The 27,948-nt window shown below is 50.5% G+C and overlaps 1 protein-coding gene and 1 non-coding gene across 3 annotated transcripts in view; both read right to left on the bottom strand.

Annotated features, from left to right (window-relative positions):
- Positions 1–27,948, bottom strand: part of PPP4R3A (protein phosphatase 4 regulatory subunit 3A) — a 116,596-nt gene that overhangs the window by 47,544 nt on the left and 41,104 nt on the right. Inside the window, exons 2-4 of one of the 2 annotated variants that reach the window (XM_063948582.1) lie at positions 25,923–25,978; positions 25,202–25,300; positions 7,196–7,813 (exon numbers count right to left, since the gene is read on the bottom strand). In XM_063948582.1, coding sequence (XP_063804652.1) covers positions 7,196–7,813; positions 25,202–25,300; positions 25,923–25,978 — 773 coding nt within the window. Of the gene's footprint in view, positions 1–7,195; positions 7,814–24,103; positions 24,187–25,201; positions 25,301–25,922; positions 25,979–27,948 lie in introns of those variants that run through there. The other variant, XM_063948583.1, reaches the window with a different exon arrangement.
- On the bottom strand, positions 1,915–2,033 carry LOC134981335 (5S ribosomal RNA). The gene has a single exon (XR_010190542.1). It is a non-coding gene; the product is annotated as a 5S ribosomal RNA (ribosomal RNA).

The following is a 27,948-nucleotide window of genomic DNA, read 5'->3' as shown; positions in this document are numbered from 1 at the left end:
ATCTGATGAAACGTCTTGTGAACACATTGCAGAGCCCATTCTACTGCCAGCTGAAAGTATAAACCCCCATTCAGAAAAAGCTTCCATGTACCAATACGGAAACCAGTTACGATGTTGGCAAATTAAATAATTTTGCAGAATTCTACGGACTGGCTGCAATAATTCTTGTTACTTAAAAATATAAACTTCTGCCGGAAATCACCAAACGCCGTGTAGCTGCCATCTTGCAGATATCTTAGTAAATGAACACCTTCCCCAATAACATCTGTAGCAGGAGAACAAACACTGCAAGAGCCAGTACTCGGCACCGTGACTGGGGAATGGCGGCTAGGGCGAGTTGTGTGGCGGTATCCTATTGCCGGTGGCGATTTTAGCACAATGGTATTAATGGCTATCCAATTATAGCCCGTTTTTACTGTGCGGTAAATGACCCGTTTTCGGGCGATAAGACATGAGATGCAGCATAAATTCAAAGGCCCATGTGTTATCGCAGAAAAACGGGTCTCCATTATTATCCTTTATTTATATGGCGAAACCTGGGATCTGCAGCGCCAAACTACAGAGTACATAAATAATCAAAACAGGAAAACAGCGACTTGCCTTTGAAGACAATATAGGACAAGTACAGGGTAACTAAGCATAACTACACCAGTAGACCACATAGAGATAAGTATCAGGGGCAGAAATCAGGATTTTGGTACTTACCGATAAATCCCTTTCTCCGATTCCACAGGGGCCACTGGAGTGTAGTTACAATGGGGAGATAGTTGGTAGTATTGGGAGCTGGCACTTTAAAAATTCTCACACTGTGGCTAGCTCCTCCCCTACTATCTCCCCTCCAAGCCAGTCTACGTTAAACTGTGCCCGAGGAGAGCTGTAGTAACCAAACCGTAAGGCAGAGGAGGTTAGTGACGCCCTGTAAACCAGGCGAACACAAACTAAACCTGGAACGGAAGCTGACAAAAACCAGGCTAGCCGGAACCCAACAAGCAGTCATATGGTGATCTGCAAACCGTTAATCAAACAAAAATCAGGAGAAACAGCGCTGGGCGGGCGTCCAGTGGCCCCTGTGGAATCGGAGAAAGGGATTTATCGGTAAGTACCAAAATCCTGATTTCTCCTTCATCCACTAGGGGCCACTGGAGTGTAGTTACAATGGGGACGTCCCAGAGCTCCCAAAAACGGGTGGGAAAGCGCTGAGAGTCCTGTAAAGACTGCTCGGCCAAACAGTGATGCAGAGGCCGTAAAAGTGTCAAACTTGTAGAATTTGACAAAACGAATGTCGGTTTGACCAAGTATCCGCCCGACAAAATATTCATGGAGACCCCGCGGGCGGCTGCCCATGAAGGTCTTACAATGCGCGTAAAGCGCGCTGAAATGGAAAACGGAGGCTCCCTAGTAACCGCCAAGAAGACTGTCTGATGATCAGATGTATACCACTGTCCAGCCTATGCTGGGACCCCGGCTATTTAGTACGGGAGCATCGTACAGAGCAAAGAAGAAAAACACTTCATCGAATAGCCTGAGACCTCTGTAGAGAGAGTTGGCGAGCCCTGACAACATTCAGAGAGGATTGAAAAACACTAGTGTCAGATTTATATGAAAAATGGACATCCCCTCTGGAAGAAACGACCGCTGAAGCCGAAGCACAGCCAGAGGAGTTGCCAATAGAGTACTCCCTGAACAAGAGGCCGAACTTACTGCCGCTAGGCTAATATCATTTGGAAGAAAAGCGAAAAAGGCAGAGACCTAAAATTCCGGTCAGTGTGGTTTGAAGCGCAGCGGAGCAAAAACCTCCCAGAGAAACCAAAGATGAATGGTAACTGGAAGAAGGGGGAAAAACCCCTTTTTTCCTTATTATGTCCTATAAAGTTTTCCAAAAGTGGCAAAATCGAGAAGAGGTAACAGACTTTTAGCCTACAGCACCTGGTATTCCCAGGCGGTCTCCCATCCAAGTACTAACCAGGCCTGACCCTGCTTAGCTTCCAAGATCAGACGAGATCGGGCGTGTTCAGGGTGGTGTGGCCGTAGGCTCTGAAGTCGGGGCCCAGTAGGCCTAACCGAACTAGGGAACTCCTCCCTTCTGAGGTGTCGTGAACAGTCACACGGGTCAATGAAACCAGTGTAAGATTGAACAAGGAGAAAAAAGGAGCCTGTTGAAGTAGACAGTCCAGTCGAGGTAGGAGCCACGGCTCCTCTACTGACAACAGGCGTATCTGTATCTTCAAGTCATGCGTGGCCCAACCAGCGCCACCGAGAGGACTAGCACGCATAATCCCCTCCTGTGTTACTGAACATGAAGTAGAAATAGAAAAGGAGGCAGGATAGAATAACCAGAAAACTCCCCGGAGCCGAGGGCCTCCACGGCTACTGCCGCCAGAGCTCACGTCCGAGAGTAATAAAGGGTTAAAGAGTCAGTCAGAACGCCCTGAGGTCGATCCGAAATCTCCGCCCACAGCTGACCAGCTGACAAAACTCCGGGGCATGTTCCCTCACCCAGGAGTCTGACCTGGTGGCTTGATCTGGAAACAAGATTGTTGTCCCCCGCTCCGAGAGGAATGGAGGCGACCCTTCATTGCGTCGCAACTTGACTGAAGTAATAGAGTCTCTGGTGCCGAGGAATGAAAAGAACCTCTGACGGACCGTGTTGAGAAACGTCTATGCGGAGCATAAATTGGATCTGTGTCGAATCCGAAACTCCTGGATCCTCCGGATATTCAGAAGCCACGTAATGTACAGAGTGGGATAGTAGCAGTAAATTGTCCCATTAGGGAAACAACGTCACCCACTGCCCTTGAAAAAGAGTTATTCTGTGATCTTCCTAAACTCTGTGGGAGCGGAAGAGAGAAGAGGAAAGGACTGACAGTGAAAATGAGAATCCTGTTAAGGGGGAATCTGAGAAAAGCCTGTCCAACGGAAATCAGTAAACAGGTATCTCTGAAGACAAGGGACACGTAAAACTCCCTTTCTTGTTCCAACTAGCAATCACAGACTAAAAGGATTGTAAGGCCAGAATAGGCCTGTCCGAGCCACTTGGCTTCGGAACGTGAAAAGAAAACAAAGGCCTGAGAACTGTCCTAATTCAAATGATATGTGAAAAACAGGGATCAACACCCTTTGCGGTTAGAAACCTATGGAGCGCAGCCTGCAGTATGACTTTCTTGTCATCGTAAATCGGCCGACCCATGCCGAGGGACTCCTGAGACGGTTGTAACCGCCCAAGCCTTCTCCCATCGACCTGCGCCTACCCTGGGACCCTCCAGGTGGTAGGAAAGTCTGTGTAATGGGTGTATAGGATGACATTAAATCAAACTGGACCGAGGATGTTGAACCTCTGCTTCAGCCTTTTTACCCTGAGAACCCCTGGCGACGAAGATATCACCCGTGTGGAGTCGAAAGCCTGAAAAGGCACGGAAAAAACTAAAGGAAAGACCAGTAAAGGTCTGTCTTGGAACTGGGGCAGTAGTAGGAGAAAGCAAAATGGACCTACCTCCAATGGTTCAAGAAATCCTGCAGAAAGTTCCTTCCCCAGAACCATCTGCCCCGTAGGATTTCCTGTTCCTCTGTCACTGTCGCAGCCCCAGAGGTCGTCGGGTTAAGACAGCCCAAGCGAAGATGCAGGGTCCGAGTCTGTAGACGTGGAGACCTCCAAAGAACAAAGCAGAATCGTGATTCTGACCTGTACCAAAGTATCAATTGATCCTGATGCGAAGCATCCTGTAACCTAGAGGACAATCGTTCCCCAACCTACCTGCTCCGGACACGGTATAACCGCGCTGCCGCATATGTCGATGGATCCCTGAGCAAGGTTGCCTCAGGAAAACGGCGGCTTGTTGGACTGACGATACATCGAGGGGTATACCCTAGAGAGGTTCTGATACCATCTCCTGCCATCTGCGGGGAAAGGATAGGAAAACAAACATTGTTTGATACCTGATACTGTGTATTCGGGTGTCTGTCGGCCGCCTACCAGAGCCTGCCCAGCTCATCCGAAACTGGACCAGTCGCTGTCATTTCGTCATTGGCGTGGAACCTTGATGGACTTGACGTGTCCTCCTCCTTTACCTGCAGTATCAGATGAACTGCTGTATAATGTACCTGGATATTCTGAGACACTGGTTCAGATCCACAGAAAACAGACATCCGTAATGTATGGAATGTTAGCAAGGTTCCCTTTTGGAAAGGTGAAATGACGTACAATCTGGTTAACAGTGACATTACCTGTATAATCTGAGCTGTTCAAACAGGAGTGTCCTGCAGGTGTGCGGAGGGCTAAGCAGATGGCTCCACCGCATACTTCACACCTAAGAGGGAATTCTTCGACTATCCCAGGTGAGACAAACGACAGGAGAAAAGGTGGGTTAAATAAACACAGCCCTATGCAAGGTCTGCACTATAATGTGTGACCGACCCGATTCAAATAAACTTTCTGGAGCAGCGGAGACCTGAACCAGTAGCGCTGCGCAGTGGGACATGAGTCTTAGCCCTAGGCTTTAGGAGCTCTCCTTAAAGTTTTGTTTGGATTCAAACCCCTGTTCAGATACCCTTACTAGCGTATTGAGCCACAGCGCTATTTGTCTGATGCCTTACACACATTCCCCAATTACAAATAGCATTAGTAACTAGTGACACCAAGGAATAATAAAGGGAAGGCAACACCCCGCCCTGTATTTAGTGTACCGCTAATTAAGGTGCACCAGACGTTTCTCGGAGGTTCCGCTGGCTTTTCAAAATGGTGACCAGCCTGTGAGAAAAGATGGGGGAAAATGTTATGTGGCAAGGTGGGATATTCTGTTATTAGAAAACATTGCGGAAGTGTTTCTTTTATCCCCTATATATGGTATTGTATGGATATATCTATATACATACCCACACACTTAAAATAAAAAAAAATATATATATATATATATATATATATATATATATATATATATATATATACACACACACACACACACACACACACAAACATAATTATATATGTATATATACACACACACCACCGTGAAACCCACCGGGTAGATAAATACTATCTATGTGAACCCAATAGGGTAGATAAATACTGTGTATTTGTAGGTAAATAAATACTGCACAGTAGATTATTAAATTATTAATGAGCTGAGTCCCAGCTCCTGTAATAGAGCAGATTTCCTGATTTGCATGTAGGGAAATGCTGGGTAGAGGACTCTACTGCAGGAGGAATGTATCTATATTTCAGCAGCATGAAGTATCGAAAAGTTACAAACTCCAGAGCCAGGGTCTGTTGCCTAGCGACAGTGAGACCTGGGAGCCCGCTGAGTAAAGCGGGTTATAAGCCTTTACTCACCCCTCCTTGCAAAGAAATCCTCCCTGCACAGCCAGGAGAGGAATGAGTCTTCAGTGCGAGCACACACTGGAGCGGCGTGCTGCAGCGGCGCGGGGAGCGGAGAGAGCCCGCCGTACAGAGCGGGAGTTAGCTCCGCCCCCCCTGCCTCGGCGCGCAAATGTTATCCCCCGGCCGCCTTGCTGCGGTCGGAGTAAATGTAACCCACTGTTTGTTGCTGCCGTCTGCATATTGTAATATATGCTGCGGCCGGGGATCGGTGCTGAGAGTCTGAGCCCGCCGGACGGAGCGGGAGTTAGCTCCGCCCCTCTGCTCCGGCGCCACTTATACTTTAAAATCAGTTTTTGACCCGGCTGCCTGTAAGCTTGTCTGTGCAGCCGTGTAAATGTTTATGACCCGGCTATCACCCGGCTGAAGAGCACTGAGCCCGCTTACAGAGCGGGCTGAAGCTCCGCCCCCCACATAATGGCGCCAAGTGTGGCTCTTTCTGCTGCAGTCTGGTCATCTATTCACTGAGCTACCGCAGCCATATAGATTTCAAACACTGTTCTTTAAGATAGAGTGGGACTTGAACCCAGGACAACTGGTTGTAAGTCAGAGGCTCTCACCGCCAGGCTAAATCCTGGGTGGATTAGAAACACAGTAAAGACCATCACATCTAAGAGTCTCACTCTGTAAAATCACCCATCAGTCTGGAGGGGGGGGAGAGGGGGGGGGGGGGGGGGGAGATTGTACTCACCGCTGTCCTTCTGATGGAGTGGCTCCAACACGCGCCGCACGCAGCGGTGTCCGGCCGGAATCTTCTGTGATGGAGTGGTCCCGACACAAGCCGCACGCAGCGGTGTCCGACCATTTTTTATACTCACCGCTGCCATGCTGCCGGAATCTTCTGCTGGATGGAGTGGCCGCGACACGCGCCGCACGCAGCGGTGTCCGCCAACTCAGGAGAGCTCAGTGTCTCCCTCAGCCGGGGCCCATCCCTAGCCGCACGCAGCTGCGATGGGACCCCGCCGGCAGCTCCCGCGGTGCAGACTGGCAGTGGCAGAGCTGCCAGTCTGTGAGAGAAAAATAAAATAATAAAGAAAAAATAAAAATTTCTTCAGCTAAACCCAAGTGAACCAGCTCCCTCGGGCACTTAACTAAGACTGGCTTGGAGGGGAGATAGTAGGGGAGGAGCTAGCCACAGTGTGAGAATTTTTAAAGTGCCAGCTCCCAATACTACCAACTATCTCCCCATTGTAACTACACTCCAGTGGCCCCTAGTGGATGAAGGAGAAAACCGCAGGATTTGGTGCAGTTGAAGATCATTAAAGTAAGAAAGGGATAAGCACACGAGGGAAGAGGGCCCTGCTCGTGAGAGCTTACATTCTAATGGGCTGATTATCGGTAATTCTGCTTTCTGATAAATGATGACAGCTGGGGTTAATTGGATAGCAACTGGGGAATCCATTAGCTGTGGGAATTTACCGCGGTCAATAGGATCCCCCCAAAGTATTCAGCCGACCACTTCAGACACAAGGCCTTACTGAAAGAATCTGAAGCTGCTACAGTGATCGTAGTCTAAATAGGGAAACTCATTTTTCCTGATGAACCACGCGGCACATTACATAAAAATACACAATGGGTTCCTGTAACATCGCACAATGATTACACTTCATAGTGTGTAACAAATCTATCAGCTCCTGACTGTCCTTTCTCAAACACAGCCTGTAACATGACAGTATTGGTTAGTACTTTATCTCTCTCCAAGCTCTGATACATATGCGTCTGGACATAGGTCATTGTGCAGGTACCATATACAGCAGTACAGTAATAGCGGATCCCTCTGCAGAGAGGCACGGGCAGAACATGCAGCGGATAAAGCGCACTTACCTGTAACATCCCAACTATCTCCACTTTGTTAAAAAATATGAAGGAGTGGAGCGTAGACAACATGTTTTCCTCGAAGACGGAGGGGGTGGGTAACACCACGTCCTGTATGTACTGCACTCTATAGGTCTGGTGTATTTTCTGCTTCAGTTCAGGGTCCGATATTGGAATCACCTCCTTAAACTTTGCGGTTTTTGTAAGAAACTCCCGGTGTTTGCGCTCCGTGGACAAGGTGGGGTCGTACTCCAGGCAGCCAATGATGTCCATGATGCAGTCTTCAGAAAACATGACTTCAAAGAGTGCAGTTCGGTTTAAGAGGAAGATGCCCTTGACAATTTCATACAAGTGGTGTAATCCTTCAACGTTCTCCAAGTCTTCACACACGTGGAAAAGTTCAAGGAGTTTCTTGATGTAGCCCTCATTTTCCAGGGCCAACGCCAGTTTCTCACGCCGAAGCGGAGATGGTAACGAGGATGCCACGACCTCAGCGATCTCTTCCAGCCGCCCAAGTTCACAGGATGGCAGCTCCAAGCCTGGGGAGGACATATCCTCAAATCGCTCCTCTTCCGACTCATCAACCAGGTCCTGAGTGATGTCCACGGACGGGTCTTTCCCCTGGACCTGGAGGAAGGGCCGGCACATTAGTTACTGGAGGACTGGCATTATCACCATAACAATCAGTGTATGGCCTGTACACATCTGTATGGCAGAGACACACATACATGCAAGATGACAACTGTGATACAGTACACCGAGGTCTACACTGGTTTCTGCCATAAAGAGTGTTTCATTTAGCTTTAGACATGAGGTGCTATGCTCACAATGGAGACCCCATATAATGTCCACAACGCCATCACCTAAACGCTAATCTAGATGTTTTACTATGACATTTGTTAATTAGCATAAAGAATATAACCATACATTTACAGACAGACACACAAACAGACAGACACACAAACAGACACAGTGATCGCGCGGAGCTAAAAAAAAATTGTGGTTCCCAGGGAGCCATTACTTTAAAAAATATTGGGGTCCTACTCCACTGACTCCACTGATTCTGGGTCCCATCACATATAATGTGGAGAACAGCTGGGGGTAAGGGCAGACAGTGCTGGGGGTAGGGTGGGGTAAGTGCAGACAGGAGCTGGGGCCGTAGTCGGGGTGACAGGCGGCAGATAGTGGGTGACTCGGGAGACACTGGGTGACAGTTGACAGAGGGAACTGTATGAGATCAGACAGGAAGGGCAGGGTGATACCCTCTGTGGGGCACCTTGTTCTAAAATTTATTCAATACTGCTCAGCATCCAGGAGGTGTTCCCGGGTCCAGTATGAAATGCCGGCACTGGGCATCCAGGCAGTCACTGACACATGGGAAGGAGCGGAGGGGGTACAGTACACCGACACATGGGAGGGAGCGGAGGGGGTACAGTACACCGACACATGGGAGGGAGCGGAGGGGGTACAGTACACCGACACATGGGAGGGAGCGGAGGGGGTACAGTACACCGACACATGGGAGGGAGCGGAGGGGGTACAGTACACCGACACATGGGAGGGAGCGGAGGGGGTACAGTACACCGACACATGGGAGGGAGCGGAGGGGGTACAGTACACCGACACATGGGAGGGAGCGGAGGGGGTACAGTACACAGACACATGGGAGGGAGCGGAGGGGGTACAGTACACAGACACATGGGAGGGAGCGGAGGGGGTACAGTACACAGACACATGGGAGGGAGCGGAGGGGGTACAGTACACCGACACATGGGAGGGAGCGGAGGGGGTACAGTACACCGACACATGGGAGGGAGCGGAGGGGGTACAGTACACCGACACATGGGAGGGAGCGGAGGGGGTACAGTACACCGACACATGGGAGGGAGCGGAGGGGGTACAGTACACCGACACATGGGAGGGAGCGGAGGGGGTACAGTACACCGACACATGGGAGGGAGCGGAGGGGGTACAGTACACAGACACATGGGAGGGAGCGGAGGGGGTACAGTACACCGACACATGGGAGGGAGCGGAGGGGGTACAGTACACCGACACATGGGAGGGAGCAGAGGGGGTACAGTACACCGACACATGGGAGGGAGCGGAGGGGGTACAGTACACAGACACATGGGAGGGAGCGGAGGGGGTACAGTACACAGACACATGGGAGGGAGCGGAGGGGGTACAGTACACCGACACATGGGAGGGAGCGGAGGGGGTACAGTACACCGACACATGGGAGGGAGCGGAGGGGGGGGCAGTACACCGACACATGGGAGGAAGCGGAGGGGGGGGCAGTACACCGACACATGGGAGGGAGCGGAGGGGATACAGTACACCGACACATGGGAGGGAGCGGAGGGGGTACAGTACACAGACACATGGAAGGGAGCGGAGGGGGTACAGTACACCGACACATGGGAGGGAGCGGAGGGGGTACAGTACACCGACACATGGGAGGGAGCGGAGGGGGGGCAGTACACCGACACATGGGAGGAAGCGGAGGGGGGGCAGTACACCGACACATGGGAGGGAGCGGAGGGGGGGGGGCAGTACACCGACACATGGGAGGGAGCGTAGGGGGTACAGTACACCGACACATGGGAGGGAGCGGAGGGGGGGCAGTACACCGACACATGGGAGGGAGGGGGGTGGGGCAGTACACAGACACATGGGAGGTAGAGGGGGCAGTACACCAACACATAGGAGGGAGAGGGGGGGGGGGGGGGGGGCAGTACACCGACACATGGGAGGGAGGCGGGTGGGGCAGTACACCGACACATGGGAGGTAGAGGGGGGGGGGGGGGGCAGTACACAAACACATAGGAGGGAGAGGGGGTCAGTACACCAACACATGGGAGGGAGAGGGGGATACAGTACACCGACATATAGGAGGGAGGGGGGGACGGCAGTACACCGACACATGGGAGGGAGGGGGCGGTACAGTACATCAACACATGGGAGGGAGAGGGGGGGGCAGTACACTGATACATTGGAGGGAGAGGGGGGGGCAGTACACTGACACATGGGAGGGAGAGGGGGGGGGCAGTACACAGACACATTGGAGGGAGAGGGGGGGGCAGTACACAGACACATGGGAGGGAGAGAGGGGGAGCAGTACACTGATACATTGGAGGGAGAGGGGGGGGCAGTACACTGACACATGGGAGGGAGAGGGGGGGGGGGCAGTACACAGACACATTGGAGGGAGAGGGGGGGGGGCAGTACACTGACACATGGGAGGGAGAGGGGGGGGCAGTACACAGACACATGGGAGGGAGAGAGGGGGAGCAGTACACTGATACATGGGAGGGAGAGGGGGGGGCAGCACACAGACACATGGGAGGGAGAGAGGGGGAGCAGTACACTGATACACGGGAGGGAGAGGGGGGGGCAGTACACTGACACATGGGAGGGAGAGAGGGGGGGGCAGCACACAGACACATGGGAGGGAGAGAGGGGGAGCAGTACACTGATACACGGGAGGGAGAGGGGGGGGCAGTACACTGACACATGGGAGGGAGAGAGGGGGGGGCAGTACACTGACACATTGGAGGGAGAGGGGGGGGCAGTACACCGACACATGGGAGGGAGAGGGGGGGGCAGTACACAGACACATGGGAGGGAGAGAGGGGGAGCAGTACACTGATACATGGGAGGGAGAGGGGGGGGCAGCACACAGACACATGGGAGGGAGAGAGGGGGGGCAGTACACTGACACATGGGAGGGAGAGGGGGGGGGGGGCAGTACACTGACACATGGGAGGGAGAGAGGGGGGGGCAGTACACTGACACATGGGAGGGAGGGGGGGGGGCAGTACACTGACACATTGGAGGGAGAGAAGGGGGGGCAGTACACTGACACATGGGAGGGAGAGAGGGGGGGGCAGTACACCGACACATGGGAGGGAGCGGAGGGGGTACAGTACACCGACACATGGGAGGGAGCGGAGGGGGTACAGTACACAGACACATGGGAGGGAGCGGAGGGGGTACAGTACACCGACACATGGGAGGGAGCGGAGGGGGTACAGTACACCGACACATGGGAGGGAGCGGAGGGGGGGCAGTACACCAACACATGGGAGGAAGCGGAGGGGGGGCAGTACACCGACACATGGGAGGGAGCGGAGGGGGGGGGGGGGGGAGTACACCGACACATGGGAGGGAGCGTAGGGGGTACAGTACACCGACACATGGGAGGGAGCGGAGGGGGGGCAGTACACCGACACATGGGAGGGAGGGGGGTGGGGCAGTACACAGACACATGGGAGGTAGAGGGGGCAGTACACCAACACATAGGAGGGAGAGGGAGGGGGGGGGCAGTACACCGACACATGGGAGGGAGGCGGGTGGGGCAGTACACCGACACATGGGAGGTAGAGGGGGGGGGGGGGGCAGTACACAAACACATAGGAGGGAGAGGGGGTCAGTACACCGACACATGGGAGGGAGAGGGGGATACAGTACACCGACATATAGGAGGGAGGGGGGGACGGCAGTACACCGACACATGGGAGGGAGGGGGCGGTACAGTACATCATCACATGGGAGGGAGAGGGGGGGGGCAGTACACTGATACATTGGAGGGAGAGGGGGGGGGCAGTACACTGACACATGGGAGGGAGAGGGGGGGGGGCAGTACACAGACACATTGGAGGGAGAGGGGGGGGCAGTACACAGACACATGGGAGGGAGAGAGGGGGAGCAGTACACTGATACATGGGAGGGAGAGGGGGGGGGCAGCACACAGACACATGGGAGGGAGAGAGGGGGAGCAGTACACTGATACATGGGAGGGAGAGAGGGGGGGGGGGCAGTACACTGACACATGGGAGGGAGAGAGGGGGGGGGGCAGTACACTGACACATGGGAGGGAGAGAGGGGGGGCAGTACACTGACACATTGGAGGGAGAGAAGGGGGGGCAGTACACTGACACATGGGAGGGAGAGAGGGGGGGCAGTACACTGACACATGGGAGGGAGAGAGGGGGGCAGTACACTGACACATTGGAGGGAGAGAGGGGGGGGCAGTACACTGACACATGGGAGGGAGAGAGGGGGGGCAGTACACCGACACATGGGAGGGAGAGAGGGGGGCAGTACACTGACACATGGGAGGGAGAGAGGGGGGCAGTACACTGACACATTGGAGGGAGAGAGGGGGGGGGGCAGTACACTGACACATGGGAGGGAGAGAGGGGGGGCAGTACACTGACACATGGGAGGGAGAGGGGGGGGCAGTACACTGATACATTGGAGGGAGAGAAGGGGGGGGCAGTACACTGACACATGGGAGGGAGAGGGGGGGGGGCAGTACACTGACACATGGGAGGGAGAGAGGGGGGGGGGGGGGGGCAGTACACTGACACACACTCCCAAGAGCAGGAGACCAGTGGACGGGAGTGTGCAGGCGGTGCTGGTGAGCTCTGGGAGGTAGTGGGGCCGCAGCTCCCCGAAGCAGCAGGACATGTCACTGCAGCCGGCGGGCGTCTCTAGGCTCCCGGTGGGTCCCCCATGGCGGCGGCCCTGCGGATCATGACAGGAGAGGGGGCAGGAGGCTGTGAATCCCTGGGGCCGAGGATGGGAGCTCTGCGAGCACGCGACCCTATGGGTGGGTCTCCCGTGAAGCGCTCCATTGGGATTGGCTAGAGGTTTGGTGATTGATTTCTCCCTTGCCCAGCTGGCTCCTCCTCCATTTTTTCAGACTTCTCTGCAGCCGGGCAAGCGAGACATCAATCACTAAACCTATTGCCAATCCCAGTGGAGCGCGTCCCCGGGGACCCACCCATCCAGAAACAGCGAGTCCCTGGTAATATACGCCATCACTGCAGACAGACAGAATATTAGTGTTCCCAGACCAGGGGCAGGACACGGTGCGCTGCCCCCTAGTTCTCCCCTCATTGTGAATAGATTACCCAGCGGTGATCAGTACCCACACTGCGGCCCATGGCTGAGGATGGCACAGGGCGGGGTGGGGGCATTTAGTCATTTCAAAATCGGGCTGGGTGCGGCGACCCTCTAAAACAGCCTAGTGTGACCGCTATTTATAGATTTATATCTATAACTATATATATATATATATATATATATATATATATATATATATATATATATATATATATATATAGGATTTTAATACCTACCGGTAAATCCTTTTCTCTTAGTCCGTAGAGGATGCTTCAAGAACCATGGGGTATAGACGGGATCCGCAGGAGACATGGGCACACTATAAGACTTTGAATGGGTGTGAACTGGCTCCTCCCCCTATGCCCCTCCTCCAGACTCCAGTTATAGGAACTGTGCCCAGGGAGATGGACATTTCGAGGAAAAGGATTTATTTAATTATTTTAAACTAAGGTGAGATACAGACCAGCTCACACCACTAACACGCCGTACAACATGGTATTCAACAACAACGCATGCAACGGCATGACTAACATCAGCCACAGACTGACTGAACTCAACGCAACATGAGCGTAACTATAACCAAACGGCAGATACAGCCCGCACTGGGACGGGCGCCCAGCATCCTCTACGGACTAAGAGAAAAGGATTTACCGGTAGGTATTAAAAGCCTATTTTCTCATACGTCCTAGAGGATGCTGGGGATGCTTCAAGAACCATGGGGTTTATACCAAAGCTCTAGAACGGGCGGGAGAGTGCAAATGACTCTGCAGCACCGATTGACCAAACAAGAGGTCCTCCTCAGCCAGGGTATCAAACTTGTAAAACTTCGCAAAGGTGTTTGAACCCGACCAAGCAGCAGCTCGGCAAAGTTGTAACGCCGAGACCCCTCGGTCAGCCGCCCAGGATGAGCCCACCTTTCTGGTAGAATGGGCTTTCACCGATTTCGGTAACGGGAATCCTGCCGTAGAATGAGCCTGCTGAATCGTATTACAAATCCAGCGTGCAATAGTCTGCTTAGAAGCAGGAGCCCCAATCTTGTTAGGAGCCCAAAGGACAAACAGAGCTTCTGTTTTCCTAATCTGCGCCGTTCTGGCGACATAGATCTCCAAAGCTCTGACCACATCGAGAGACTTTGACTCCGCCAAGACGTCAGTAGCCACTGGCACCACAATTGGCTGGTTAACATGAAATGATGAAACCACTTTTGTCAGAAATTGCTGACGAGTTCTCAACTCCGCACTATCAGCCTGGAAGATTAAATAGGGGCTTTTGTGAGACAAAGCCACCAACTCAGACACCCGCCTTGCGGACACCAAGGCCAACAACATGACTACTTTCCAAGTAAGGAATTTTAACTCAACCTTGCGCAAAGGTTCAAACCAATGTGATTGCAGGAACTGCAACACCACATTAAGATCCCACGGTGCCACAGGAGGCACAAATGGAGGTTGGATGTGTAGCACGCCTTTCACGAAGGTCTGAACGTTTGGAAGGGAGGCTAATTCTTTCTGAAAAAAGATCGACAAGGCCGAAATCTGTACTTTAATGGAGCCTAACTTTAGGCCCGCATCCACACCTGCTTGCAAAAAATGGAGCAAACGCCCTACGTGAAATTCTTTCGTAGGAGCCTTCTTGGATTCACACCAAGACACATATCTTCTCCAAATACGGTGGTAATGCTTTGCCGTTACTTCTTTTCTAGCCTGAATGAAGAAGTGTGGGAATGACTTCACTGGGAATACCCTTTCGGGCTAGGATTTGGCGTTCAACTGCCACACCGTCAAACGCAGCCACGGTAAGTCTTGATACACGCACGGCCCCTGTTGTAACAGGTCCTCCCGAAGAGGAAGAGGCCAGGGATCTTCTATGAGCAACTCCTGAAAGTCTGGATACCAGGCCCTTCTTGGACAATCCGGAACAATGAGTATCGCCTGAACCCTTGTTCTTCTTATAATTTTTATCACCTTTGGAATGAGTGGAAGTGGAGGGAACACATATACCGAGGGAAACACCCACGGTGTCACTAGGGCGTCCACCGCTATCGCTTGAGGGTCCCCTGACCTGGAACAATAACTCTGAAGTTTCTTGTTGAGGCGGGACGCCATCATGTCTACTTGAGGAATTCCCCAACGACATGTCACTTCTGCAAAGACCTCTTGATGAAGACCCCACTCTCCTGGATGGAGATCGTGTCTGCTGAGGAAGTCTGCTTCCCAGTTGTCCACTCCTGGAATGAAGACTGCTGACAGAGCGCTGGCATGTCTTTCCGCCCAGTGAAGAATCTTCGTGGCCTCGGCCATCGCCGCTCTGCTCCTTGTTCCGCCCTGGCGGTTTATGTACGCCACTGCTGTCACGTTGACTGACTGAATCAAGACAGGCAAACCTCGAAGAAAATGTTCTGCTTGCAGAATGCCGTTGTAAATGGCCCTTAATTCCAGAATGTTTATGTGTAGACAAGCTTCCTGGCTTGACCATTTTCCCTGAAAGTTTCTCCCGTGTGACTGCTCCCCAGCCTCGGAGACTTGCATCTGTGGTCACCAGGATCCAATCCGGAATCCCGAACCTGCGTCCCTCCAGAAGGTGAGAACTGTGCAGCCACCACAGAAGGGAGATTCTGGTCCTGGGAGATAGAATTATTTTCCGCTGCATGTCCGGGTGAGACCCGGACCACTTGTCCAACAGGTCCCACTGAAACACACTGGCATGGAACCTGCCATACGGAATGGCCTCGTAGGCCGCCACCATCTTCCCCAGCAATCGAGTGCAGTGAAGAACTGACACCTTTGCCGGTTTCAGAATCTGTTTTACCATGTTCTGTATTTTTAGAGCCTTTTCCACTGGAAGAAAAACTCTCTGTAATTCTGTATCCAGAATCACACCCAGGAACGACAGCCGTGTCGTCGGATCCAACTGTGATTTTGGCAAATTTAGGAGCCAACCATGTTGTTGCAGAATCGTCAGTGAAAGGGCAACATTCTTCAACAATTGCTCCTTGGATCTCGCCTTTATGAGGAGATCGTCCAAGTACGGGATAATTGTGATTCCCTGCTTGCGCAGGAGCACCATCATTTCCGCCATTACTTTGGCGAAAATCCTCGGAGCCATGGATAGGCCAAACGGCAACGTCTGAAATTGGTAATGACAATCCTGAACAGCAAACCTCAGGTAAGCCTGATGTGGAGGATATATGGGGACATGCAAGTAGGCATCCTTTATGTCGACAGACACCATAAAATCCCCCTCCTCCAGACTGGAGATCACTGCTCGGAGAGATTCCATCTTGAATTTGAATTTTTTTAGAAAGAAATTGAGTGATTTTAGGTTCAGAATCGGTCTGACTGAGCCATCCGGCTTCGGGACCAAGAACAGGCTCGAATAAAAGCCTTCCCCCTGTTGTGACGGGGGTACCGTGACATTTACTTGATTTTGACACAACTTTAGTATCGCAGCACATACTACCTCCCTTTCTAGAAGAGAAGCTGGCAAGGAAGATTTGAAAAATCGGTGAGGGGGCACGTCTTGAAACTCTAATCTGTATCCTTGGGTTACTATTTCTACTATCCAAGGATCCAGGTCCGAGTCCACCCAGACCTGACTGAAAAGTCTGAGACGTGCCCCCACCGGTGCGGACTCCCGCAGCGGAGCCCCAGCGTCATGCGGTGGATTTGGTGGAAGCCGGAGAGGACTTCTGCTCTTGGGAACTTGCCACAGCCTGTGACCTTTTTCCTCTTCCTCTTGCAGCAAGGAAGGAGGACCCTCGTCCTTTTTTGAATTTATTGGGCCGAAAGGACTGCATCTGATAGTGAGGCGTTTTCTTTTGTTGTGCAGGAACATAAGGTAAAAATGAAGACTTACCCGCGGTAGCCGTAGACACCAGGTCAGTGAGGCCGTCACCAAACAGGACACTACTATTAAACGGTAACGACTCCAGCGCCTTCTTAGAGTCAGCGTCAAAATTCCATTGATGAATCCACAATGCTCTCCTTGCTGAGACTGCCATGGCATTGGCCCTTGATCCCAAAAGGCCAATATCCCTTACAGCTTCTTTTAAATATGCTGCAGCGTCCCTGATATGACCCAGAGTCAAAAGCACACTATCCCTGTCCAGGGTATCTATCTGCCCACTTTTCAATAACGCTACTCGCCCATGCCGAAGCAATGGCAGGCCTGAGTAGCGACCCCGTAGTTACAAATGGATTTTAGTGTATTTTCCTGCTTACGATCCGCAGGATCTTTTAGGGTTGCCGTGTCAGGAGACGGAAGCGCCACCTTTTTGGATAGACGCGACAAAGCTTTGTCTACCGTGGGGGTTGACTCCAACTTTTCCCTGTCCCCAAATGGAAACGGATATGCCACTGGAATTCTTTTGGGAACCTGTATCTTCTTGTCAGGATTTTCCCAAGCCTTTTCAAAAAGAGCGTTCAGTTCATGAGAGGGAGGAAACGTTACCTCAGGTTTCTTTCCTTTATACATACAGACCCTAGTATCAGGAACAGCAGGGTCCTCTGTTATATGCAACACTTCATGTACTGAATGCTCTTAGCCAGTTTTGGATTTAATCTGGCATCACTATAGTCGACACTGGAATCAGAGTCCGTGTCGGTATCTGTATCAGCTATCTGGGTAAATGCACGTTTCTGCGACCCCGAAGGGGTCTGAGCTTGTGACAAAGCATCTTCCATGGATTTCCTCCATGTCTGGTTCTTAGACTCAGATCTATCAAATCTCTTAGTCAACCGAGTCACATTTGCATTTAAAACACTCAACATATTTACCCAATCATCCGTCGGCGGTGCCGACACGGTCACTCTCACAGTATTTTCTGTCCCCACTCCAGCCTCCTCCTGGGAAGAGCACTCAGCCTCAGACATGTCGACACACACGTACCGACACCCACAATCACACTGGGGCTATAGGAGACAGACCCACAACAAAGCCTGTAAGAGAGACACAGAGAGAGTTCTGCCAGCTCACAACCCAGCGCCTATCCCAGTACTGAAGCGAGTAAAAAGACTGCCCAGACCCGTTAGCGCTATATATATATATATATATATTTATATATTTTTTATATAAACAATTAGCACCAAATCACTTGTGCCCCCCCCCCCCCCCCCCTGTTACTTGTACAATAGTGTGGGAGGCCAGGCTCAGCATTCTCTGCAGCTTCTGTGAAGAGAAAATGGCACTGGTCAGAGCTGTGAGGGCTAAGCCACACCCCCTACATGGCTCGCTTCAGTCCGGCTTAAATTTTATATTTATACTGGCGGGGGTCCCGTAACTAGTGCCTAGGCACTGTTTTTACTTTTGGCAGTGCCATTTGAGGGTCCAATGCTGCCCAGGGCGCCCCCCCCTGTGCCCTGCACCCTGCAGTGCCGTGTTATGTGTGGGAGCATGGCGCGCTGCGCAGTACCTCAAACGCCATCTTCTGCCGTCACTGAAGTATTCTGATCTTCCTATACTCACCCAGCTTCTTTTTTCTGGCTCTGCGAGGGGGGTGACGGCGCGGCTCCGGGAACAAGTGATCGAATCCTCTGGAGCTAATGGTGTCCAGTAGCCTAAGAAGCAGAGCCCTTGAACTCAGAAGAAGTAGGTCTGCTTCTCTCCCCTCAGTCCCACAATGCAGGGAGCCTGTAGCCAGCAGGTCTCCCTGAAAATAACAAACCTAACAAAGTCTTTTCAGAGAAACTCTGGAGAGCTCCTCAGTGTGCATCCAGTCTCACTGGGCACAGAATCTAACTGGAGTCTGGAGGAGGGGCATAGAGGGAGGAGCCAGTTCCCACCCCCTTTAAAAGTCTTAAAGTGCCCATGTCTTCTGCAGATCCCGTCTATACCCCATAGTTCTTGAAGCATCCCCAGCATCCTCTAGGATGTATGAGAAATATATATATATATATATATATATATATATATATATAAAAGAAGAATTTACTTACCGATAATTCTATTTCTCATAGTCCGTAGTGGATGCTGGGGACTCCGAAAGGACCATGGGGAATAGCGGCTCCGCAGGAGACAGGGCACAAAGTAAAAGCTTTAGGACTAGCTGGTGTGCACTGGCTCCTCCCCCTATGACCCTCCTCCAAGCCTCAGTTAGGATACTGTGCCCGGACGAGCGTACACAATAAGGAAGGATTTTGAATCCCGGGTAAGACTCATTACCAGCCACACCAATCACACCGTACAACTTGTGATCTGAACCCAGTTAACAGCATGATAACAGAAGGAGCCTCTGAAAAGATGGCTCACAACAACAATAACCCGATTTTTGTAACAATAACTATGTACAAGTAATGCAGACAATCCGCACTTGGGATGGGCGCCCAGCATCCACTACGGACTATGAGAAATAGAATTATCGGTAAGTAAATTCTTATTTTCTCTAACGTCCTAGTGGATGCTGGGGACTCCGAAAGGACCATGGGGATTATACCAAAGCTCCCAAACGGGCGGGAGAGTGCGGATGACTCTGCAGCACCGAATGAGAGAACTCCAGGTCCTCCTCAGCCAGGGTATCAAATTTGTAGAATTTAGCAAACGTGTTTGCCCCTGACCAAGTAGCTGCTCGGCAAAGTTGTAAAGCCGAGACCCCTCGGGCAGCCGCCCAAGATGAGCCCACTTTCCGTGTGGAATGGGCTTTTACAGATTTTGGCTGTGGCAGGCCTGCCACAGAATGTGCAAGCTGAATTGTACTGCAAATCCAACGAGCAATCGTCTGCTTAGAAGCAGGAGCACCCAGCTTGTTGGGTGCATACAGGATAAACAGCGAGTCAGATTTTCTGACTCCAGCCGTCCTGGAAACATATTTTCAGGGCCCTGACTACGTCCAGCAACTTGGAATCCTCCAAGTCCCTAGTAGCCGCAGGCACCACAATAGGTTGGTTTAAGTGAAATGCTGAAAACACCTTAGGGAGAAATTGAGGACGAGTCCTCAATTCCGCCCTGTCCGAATGGAAAATCAGATAAGGGCTTTTACAGGATAAAGCCGCCAATTCTGACACGCGCCTGGCCCAGGCCAGGGCCAACAGCATGACCACTTTCCATGTGAGATATTTTAACTCCACAGATTTAAGTGGTTCAAACCAATGTGACTTTTGGAATCCAAAAAAAAACTACATTGAGATCCCAAGTGCCACTGGAGGCACAAAAGGAGGCAGTATATGCAGTACCCCTTTTACAAATGTCTGAACTTCAGGGACTGAAGCTAGTTCTTTTTGGAAGAAAATTGACAGGGCCGAAATTTGAACCTTAATGGACCCCAATTTCAGGCCCATAGACACTCCTGTTTGCAGGAAATGTAGGAATCGACCCAGTCGAATTTCCACCGTCGGGCCTTACTGGCCTCGCACCACGCAACATATTTTCGCCAATTGCGGTGATAATGTTTTTGCGGTTACATCCTTCCTGGCTTTGATCAGGATAGGGATGACTTCATCCGGAATGCCCTTTTTCCTTCAGGATCCGGCGTTCAACCGCCATGCCGTCAAACGCAGCCGCGGTAAGTCTTGGAACAGACAGGGTCCTTGCTGGAGCAGGTCCCTTCTTAGAGGTAGAGGCCACGGATCCTCCGTGAGCATCTCTTGAAGTTCCGGTTACCAAGTCCTTCTTGGCCAATCCGGAGCCACGAATATAGTGCTTACTCCTCACCATCTTATCAATCTCAGAACCTTGGGTATGAGAGGCAGAGGAGGAAACACATACCCTGACTGGTACACCCACGGTGTTACCAGAGCGTCTACAGCTATTGCCTGAGGGTCCCTGGACCTGGCGCAATACCTGTCGAGTTTTTTCCAACGGTTTATAATCCTGTGGAAGACTTCTGGGTGAAGTCCCCACTCTCCCCGGGTGGAGGTCGTGCTGAGGAAGTCTGCTTCCCAGTTGTCCACTCCCGGAATGAATACTGCTGACAGTGCTATCCCATGATTTTCCGCCCAGCGAAGAATCCTTGCAGCTTCTGTCATTGCCCTTCTGCTTCTTGTGCCACCCTGTCTGTTTACGTGGGTGACTGCCGTGATGTTGTCCGACTGGATCAACACCGGCTGTCCTTGAAGCAAAGGTCTTGCTAAGCTTAGAGCATTGTAAATGTCCCTTAGCTTCAGGATATTTATGTGAAGTGATGTCTCCCGGCTTGACCATAAGTCCTGGATATTCCTTCCCTGTGTGACTGCTCCCCAGCCTCGCAGGCTGGCATCCGTGGTTACCAGGACCCAGTCCTGAATGCCGAATCTGCGGCCCTCTAGAAGATGAGCACTCTGCAACCACCACAGGAGGGACACCCTTGTCCTTGGTGACAGGGTTATCCGCTGATGCATCTGAAGATGCGACCCGGACCATTTGTCCAGCAGGTCCCACTGGAAAGTTCTTGCGTGGAATCTGCCGAATGGGATTGCTTCGTAGGAAGCCCCCATTTTACCCAGAACCCTTGTGCATTGATGCACTGAGACTTGGCTCGGTTTGAGGAGGTTCCTGACTAGCTCGGATAACTCCCTGGCTTTCTCCTCCGGGAGAAACACCTTTTTCTGGACTGTGTCCAGGATCATCCCTAGGAACAGAAGACACGTCGACGGAACCAGCTGCGATTTTGGAATATTGAGAATCCAATCGTGCTGCCGCAACACTATCTGAGATAGTGCTACACCGACCTCCAACTGTTCCCTGGATCTTACCCTTATCAGGGAATCGTCCAAGTAAGGGATAACTAAAATTCCCTTCCTTCGAAGGAACATCATCATTTCGGCCATTACCTTGGTAAAGACCCGGGGTGCCGTGGACCATCCCTACGGCAGCGTCTGAACTGATAGTGACAGTTCTGTACCATAAACCTGAGGTACCCTTGGTGAGAAGGGTAAATTTTGACATGAAGGTAAGCATCCTTGATGTCCCGAGACATCATGTAGTCCCCTTCTTCCAGGTTCGCAATCACTACTCTGAGTGACTCAATCTTGAATTTGAACCTCTGTATGTAAGTGTTCAAAGATTTTAGATTTTAGAATCGGTCTCACCGAGCCGTCTGGCTTCGGTACCACAATAGTGTGGAATAATACCCCGTTCCCTGTTGCAGGAGGGGTACCTTGATTATCACCTGCTGGGAATACAGCTTGTGAATGGCTTCCAAAACTGCCTCCCTGTCAGAGGGAGACGTCGGTAAAGTCGACTTTTGGAAACGGCGAGGGGGAGACGTCTCGAATTCCAATATGTACCCCTGAGATATTACCTGAAGGATCCAGGGGTCTACTTGCGAGTGAGCCCACTGCGCACTGAAATTCATTGAGAACGGGCCCCCACCGTGCCTGAGCTTGTAAAGCCCTAGCGTCATACTGAGGGCTTGGCAGAGGCTGGAAAGGGTTTCTGTTCCTGGGAACTGGCTGATCTCTGCAGCCTTTTTCCTCTCCCTCTGTCACGAGCAGAAAAGAGGAACCTTTTGTCCGCTTGCCAACAAAGGACTGTGCCTGATAATACGGCGTCTTATTTTGAGAGGCGACCTGGGGTACAAACGTGGATTTCCCAGCTGTTGCCGTGGCCACCAGGTCTAAAAGACCGACCCCAAATGTCCCCTTTCAAAGGCAATACTTCCAAATGACGTTTGGAATCCGCATCACCTGACCATTTTACTGGTAGAATTGGACAACGCACTTATACTTGATGCCAGTCGGCAATTATTCCGCTGTGCATCATGCATATATAGAAATGCATCTTTTAAATGCTCCATAGGCAATAATATACTATCCTTATCTAGGATATCAATATTTCCAGTCAGGGAATCCGACCATGCCAACCCAGCACTGCACCTCCAGGCTGAGGCGATAGCTGGTCGCAGTATAACACCAGTATGTGTGTAAATACCTTTATTTGGATACCCTCCTGCTTTCTATCAGCAGGATCCTTAAGGGCGGCCATCTCATGAGAGGGTAGAGCCCTTGTTCTTACAAGCGTGCGAGCGCCTTATCCCCCCTAGGGGGTGTTTCCCAATGCATCCTAACCTCTGGCGGGAAAGGGTATGCAGCCAATACTTTTTAAGAAATTATTAATTGTTATCGGGGGGAAACCCACGCATCATCACACATTTTATTTCTCAGATTCAGGAAAACTACAGGTAGTTTTTCCCTCACCGAACATAATACCCCTTTTTTGGTGGTACTCGTATTATCAGAAATGTATAAAACATTTTCCATTGTCTCAATCATGTAACGTGTGGCCCTACTGGAAATCACGGTTGTCTCTTCACCGTCGACACAGGAGTCAGTATCCGTGTCGGCGTCTGTATCTGCCATCTGCCTGACGGCCTATGAGACGTCTGGACAGGCACAAGCTGAGTAGCCGGCTGTCTCATGTCAACCACTGTTTTTTTATATAGAGCGGACACTGTCACGTAATTTTCAACAGTACATCCACTCAGGTGTCGACCCCCTAGGGGGTGACATCACTGTTACAGACACTCTGCTCCGCCTCCACATCATTTTCCTCCTCATACATGTCGACACACACGTACCGACACCCAGCACACACACAGGGAATGCTCTGATAGAGGACAGGACCCACTTAGCCCTTTGGGGAGACAGAGGGAGAGTTTGCCAGCACACACCAGAGCGCTATATATGTATAGGGACAACCTTACAATAAGTGTCTATCCCTTATAGCTGCTTATATCTGTTATTTTGCCAAATAAGTGCCCCCCTCTCTTTTTTACCCTGTTTCTGTAGTTGCAGGATGCAGGGGAGATTCTGGGAGCCTTCCTACCAGCGGAGCTGTGTGGGAAAAATGGCGCTGTGTGCTGAGGAGATAGGCCCCGCCCCCTTCACGGCGGGCTCTTCTCCCGCTTTTTACTGGAAAACTGGCAGGGGTTAAATACATCCATATAGCCCAGGAGCTATATGTGATGTATTTTTCGCCAACTAAGGTAAATTCATTGCTTCCCAGGACGCCCCCCCCCAGCGCCCTGCACCCTCAGTGACCGGAGTGTGAAGTGTGCTGAGAGCAATGGCGCACAGCTGCAGTGCTGTGCGCTACCTTATGAAGACAGGAAAGTCTTCTGCCGCCGATTTATGGACCTCTTCTTGCTTCAGCATCTGTAAGGGGGCCGGCGGCGCGGCTCCGGGACCCATCCATGGCTGGGCCTGTGATCGTCCCTCTGGAGCTAATGTCCAGTAGCCTAAGAAGCCCAATCCACTCTGCACGCAGGTGAGTTCGTTTCTCTCCCCTAAGTCCCTCGATGCAGTGAGCCTGTTGCCAGCAGGTCTCACTGAAAATAAAAAACCTATTTAAACTTTTACTCTAAGCAGCTCAGGAGAGCCACCTAGATTGCACCCTTCTCGTTCGGGCACAAAATCTAACTGAGGCTTGGAGGAGGGTCATAGGGGGAGGAGCCAGTGCACACCAGCTAGTCCTAAAGCTTTTACTTTGTGCCCAGTCTCCTGCGGAACCGCTATTCCCCATGGTCCTTTCGGAGTCCCCAGCATCCACTTAGGACGTCAGAGAAATATATATATATATATATATATATATATATTATACACACACGCACGCCTACATGCACAAAGCTACATTACAGTTACTGGCGGTTGGTCTGAGCTCTGACCCCTCCCAACAGTATCAGTTATGTCATCACCTGAGGGTTGTCCCCTCCACCCCCCCCAAACCTGAGCACGTCTGACACAGGGGGGATGCATTGTAGAATTACTGTATAAACTAGTAAGATAGCCCTGGTATATTCTGGGGCACCACAGCCCCCACTTTCCCCTCCATGGTATACTTACCCCTTTCTTATGATCGGTCTGGTCTCCACTGCTGCAGCAGGAACTGTTGGGGAGGTGTGTGCAATCGAGATAGATAGATAGATAGATAGACAGATAGATAGATAGATAGAATATGAAGGGAACTGACTCCTGAACTGTAATATCCTATATAATAAAAGGCTAACGCTGCTCCTCACTTCTATGGGGGGGAATTCACGTGTGTTACACACTGGTGGCCACTAGATGGCGCCCGCGGAGCAATGCAAGTGTGTGCTGCCATTATTGTTATGTCATTCTGTCGGGCTGGTATGCTTATATTGGGATATTGCACACAAGCCATTCTTGCAGGACACAGAACCATCACATCCCATACCTGACAGATCTTCTCCCAGATCTCATCACAACCAGCTTTCTCCTGAAAACTCAGAGCCAGGTCATAGTTCTCCGCTTCTGACCACACTATCAAAGTGTCCTACGGAGAATACAGCAAGGAGATAAATCAGTACCACACACACATAACCCGTCACAGAGCAGAATTACAGGGCGCAATGTCCGAGACTGCTATACGTTACTCCCCGCTATAAATCGCTAGGGTTTCAGTGGGCATGTGTAAATGCAAGAGTCTTTAAATGTAGGGCGTTGTCTACAGCGGATCCGGGGGCTGGATAACAAAGATGGTGTCCTCATAACCCACTCCCGGCCTAATTCAGCATGGATCACAAAAGCAAAATCTCTCTCTCTTATGGGCAATACCATGCTGCACTGCAGGTGGGGCAGATGTAACATGTGCAGAGAGAGTTAGATTTGGGTGGGTTATTTTATTTCTGTGCAGGGTAAATACTGGCTGCTTTATTTTTACACTGCAATTTAGATTGCAGATTGAAAACACCACACCCAAATCTAACTCTCTCTGCACATGTTACATCTGCCCCACATGCAGTGCACATGGTTTTGCCCATTAGAGAAAGGTTGGGGCAGACTAAAATTTGGTTTAGTGGAATAATAAATTAAAAGGAAAAAATATAAAAAAATAAAACTTAAACACAAACGTGTTTCGCTGTTGAGGGGATAAAGTTGGATAGCGGAATATTTACCTGTTGTTTCTGGTAAGCCGTGTTGGGGTTAATTTTGGATTCCAGCAGCAGTGAGCCTGAAAGGAACAGAGAAACAGATGACATACAGCAGCGACCGCATGACCCCAGTGACGCACTAAATCCTCCTTAGCTGCACACCCTATGGGTACCAGAAAATCCCCGTTCTGCACCAGAGTCACCGATTCCAGGGGGGGTTCCTGTTAGACTCAATGCGCAATCACCGCAGGTGAGGTACATTGCGACTGGCGGAATAATGCCTGACAGCGATCCACAGCAGGTGCGGTACATTGCGACTGGCAGAATAATGACTGGACAGCGATCCACAGCATAAAAATGTCGGGATTTGGTTCTGAACCCTTGGGACAATCCCCCTAGGCGCTTAGATGTTTTTAATTATTTATAATTGGCCAACAATAATGTCATTTTTTGGGGTGAAAAAGTGCAAAATGATGGAAATTGGGGCACAAGGTATAGGACAAGTATATTGGGGTACTTTATGAGTGGGACAAGTGTTGCAGATGGGAGTAATCAGTCTGTTCCCACTTTTTTAAAAAGTCCCCTAATATGACCTAAATATATATTTATACATATTTTTTTATGCACCACAAATTACATTTTAGCACTTATTCTGCTGGGAAAAAAATGGCTTTATATAATTTTTTTTACACTTTTAAAAATAAATAAATGCATAAAACAGCCATCTGACCCAATTTACGTAGCAGAAATATGTTTATTATAACCAATAATAAACTTTTATACTGTTATTCGTTGTTAGTTTAAGGTTTATCCATTTTTAACTTTCGGCACCAATTTTCTCGGCAATCCTGTTATTTGCAAATTTGCATATGAATAGGGTGAATTGCGGGAGCGCGCATATCTGCAGACAGTCCGTTTATGTGGCAAAAAAAAAAAAAAAAAAAAAAGGTGGAAATGGCGAAAACTGCAATTGCGCTAAATTGACGCAATTTTGACGCTAATTGAGTACCCCCCATAGCCTCAATACGCCATGCAGCGGGAGATGCCTGGTGTGGGCGAGCCGACAGTCCGGAACAACTCCATTAGCGTCAGGCGGTTTTTGTTGCTGAAAATGCGTATTATTGGTATTACAACGTGAATAAGACACACGAGCAGACTCCGCTGAGTAAAAGGATATGCTGCATGCCTCTATTGTGTGTGATTGCGGCTGTATCTGCATACAATATGCATGCTTTTTCCAGGAGAACACTGTAATGCAGCATTTCGTATGCAGACACAGCCGCACGCAGAATATAGGTATGTGTCATATCAGTTTCCTCAGCAGAGTCAGCTTATGAGTCTTATTCGCATTGTGTTGCGACTAAGATGCATTTTAAGCAACAAAATACACTCAACACTAGAAGATTGTCACGTGATCTGGCGTGCCAGGAGGGGCTGTTTGGTGTGACTGCAGCAAAGGTGTACGAGGACATGTCTGTATATTCCCCATATGAGAACTGCTCGGCTGCTGGATGTATAGAACCCGCTATGTGTCTGCAGTTTATCGCCCCTAATGATTAGATCTTTTGGATTTACTGTAGATGACACATTGTTCCTCTATAATGACCTATCACACAGTATACAGGGCAGTACAGTGCACCAGGTAGGCAGTGACAGTGTATCACTGATGTCATTGTCTTGTTTTTTCACTGTTGTTTGCAATTGTTTTGTTATCACTGTTTCCAATTGTAAAACGCAATAGAATAAGAAACTGTTAATAAATAATAAGTCATCCACATTGCTAGTGTTCCCTCTAGGCAGAGGCAGGGGACCAGAGTTCGGGGGGCACACACAGATACACCTAAACACATACCTACATCACACACACAGATACACCTAAACACATACCTACATCACACACACAGATACACCTAAACACATACCTACATCACACACACAGATACACTAAACACATACCTACATCACACACACAGATACACCTAAACACATACCTACATCACACACATAGATACACCTAAACACATACCTACATCACACACATAGATACACC

The sequence above is a fragment of the Pseudophryne corroboree genome, chromosome 12 (assembly GCF_028390025.1).
Source record: "Pseudophryne corroboree isolate aPseCor3 chromosome 12, aPseCor3.hap2, whole genome shotgun sequence".
In the NCBI taxonomy this organism is placed as follows: domain Eukaryota; kingdom Metazoa; phylum Chordata; class Amphibia; order Anura; family Myobatrachidae; genus Pseudophryne; species Pseudophryne corroboree.
The sequence above is the reverse complement of the archived record's forward strand: the minus strand, read 5'-3'. Positions and strand labels throughout refer to the sequence as shown.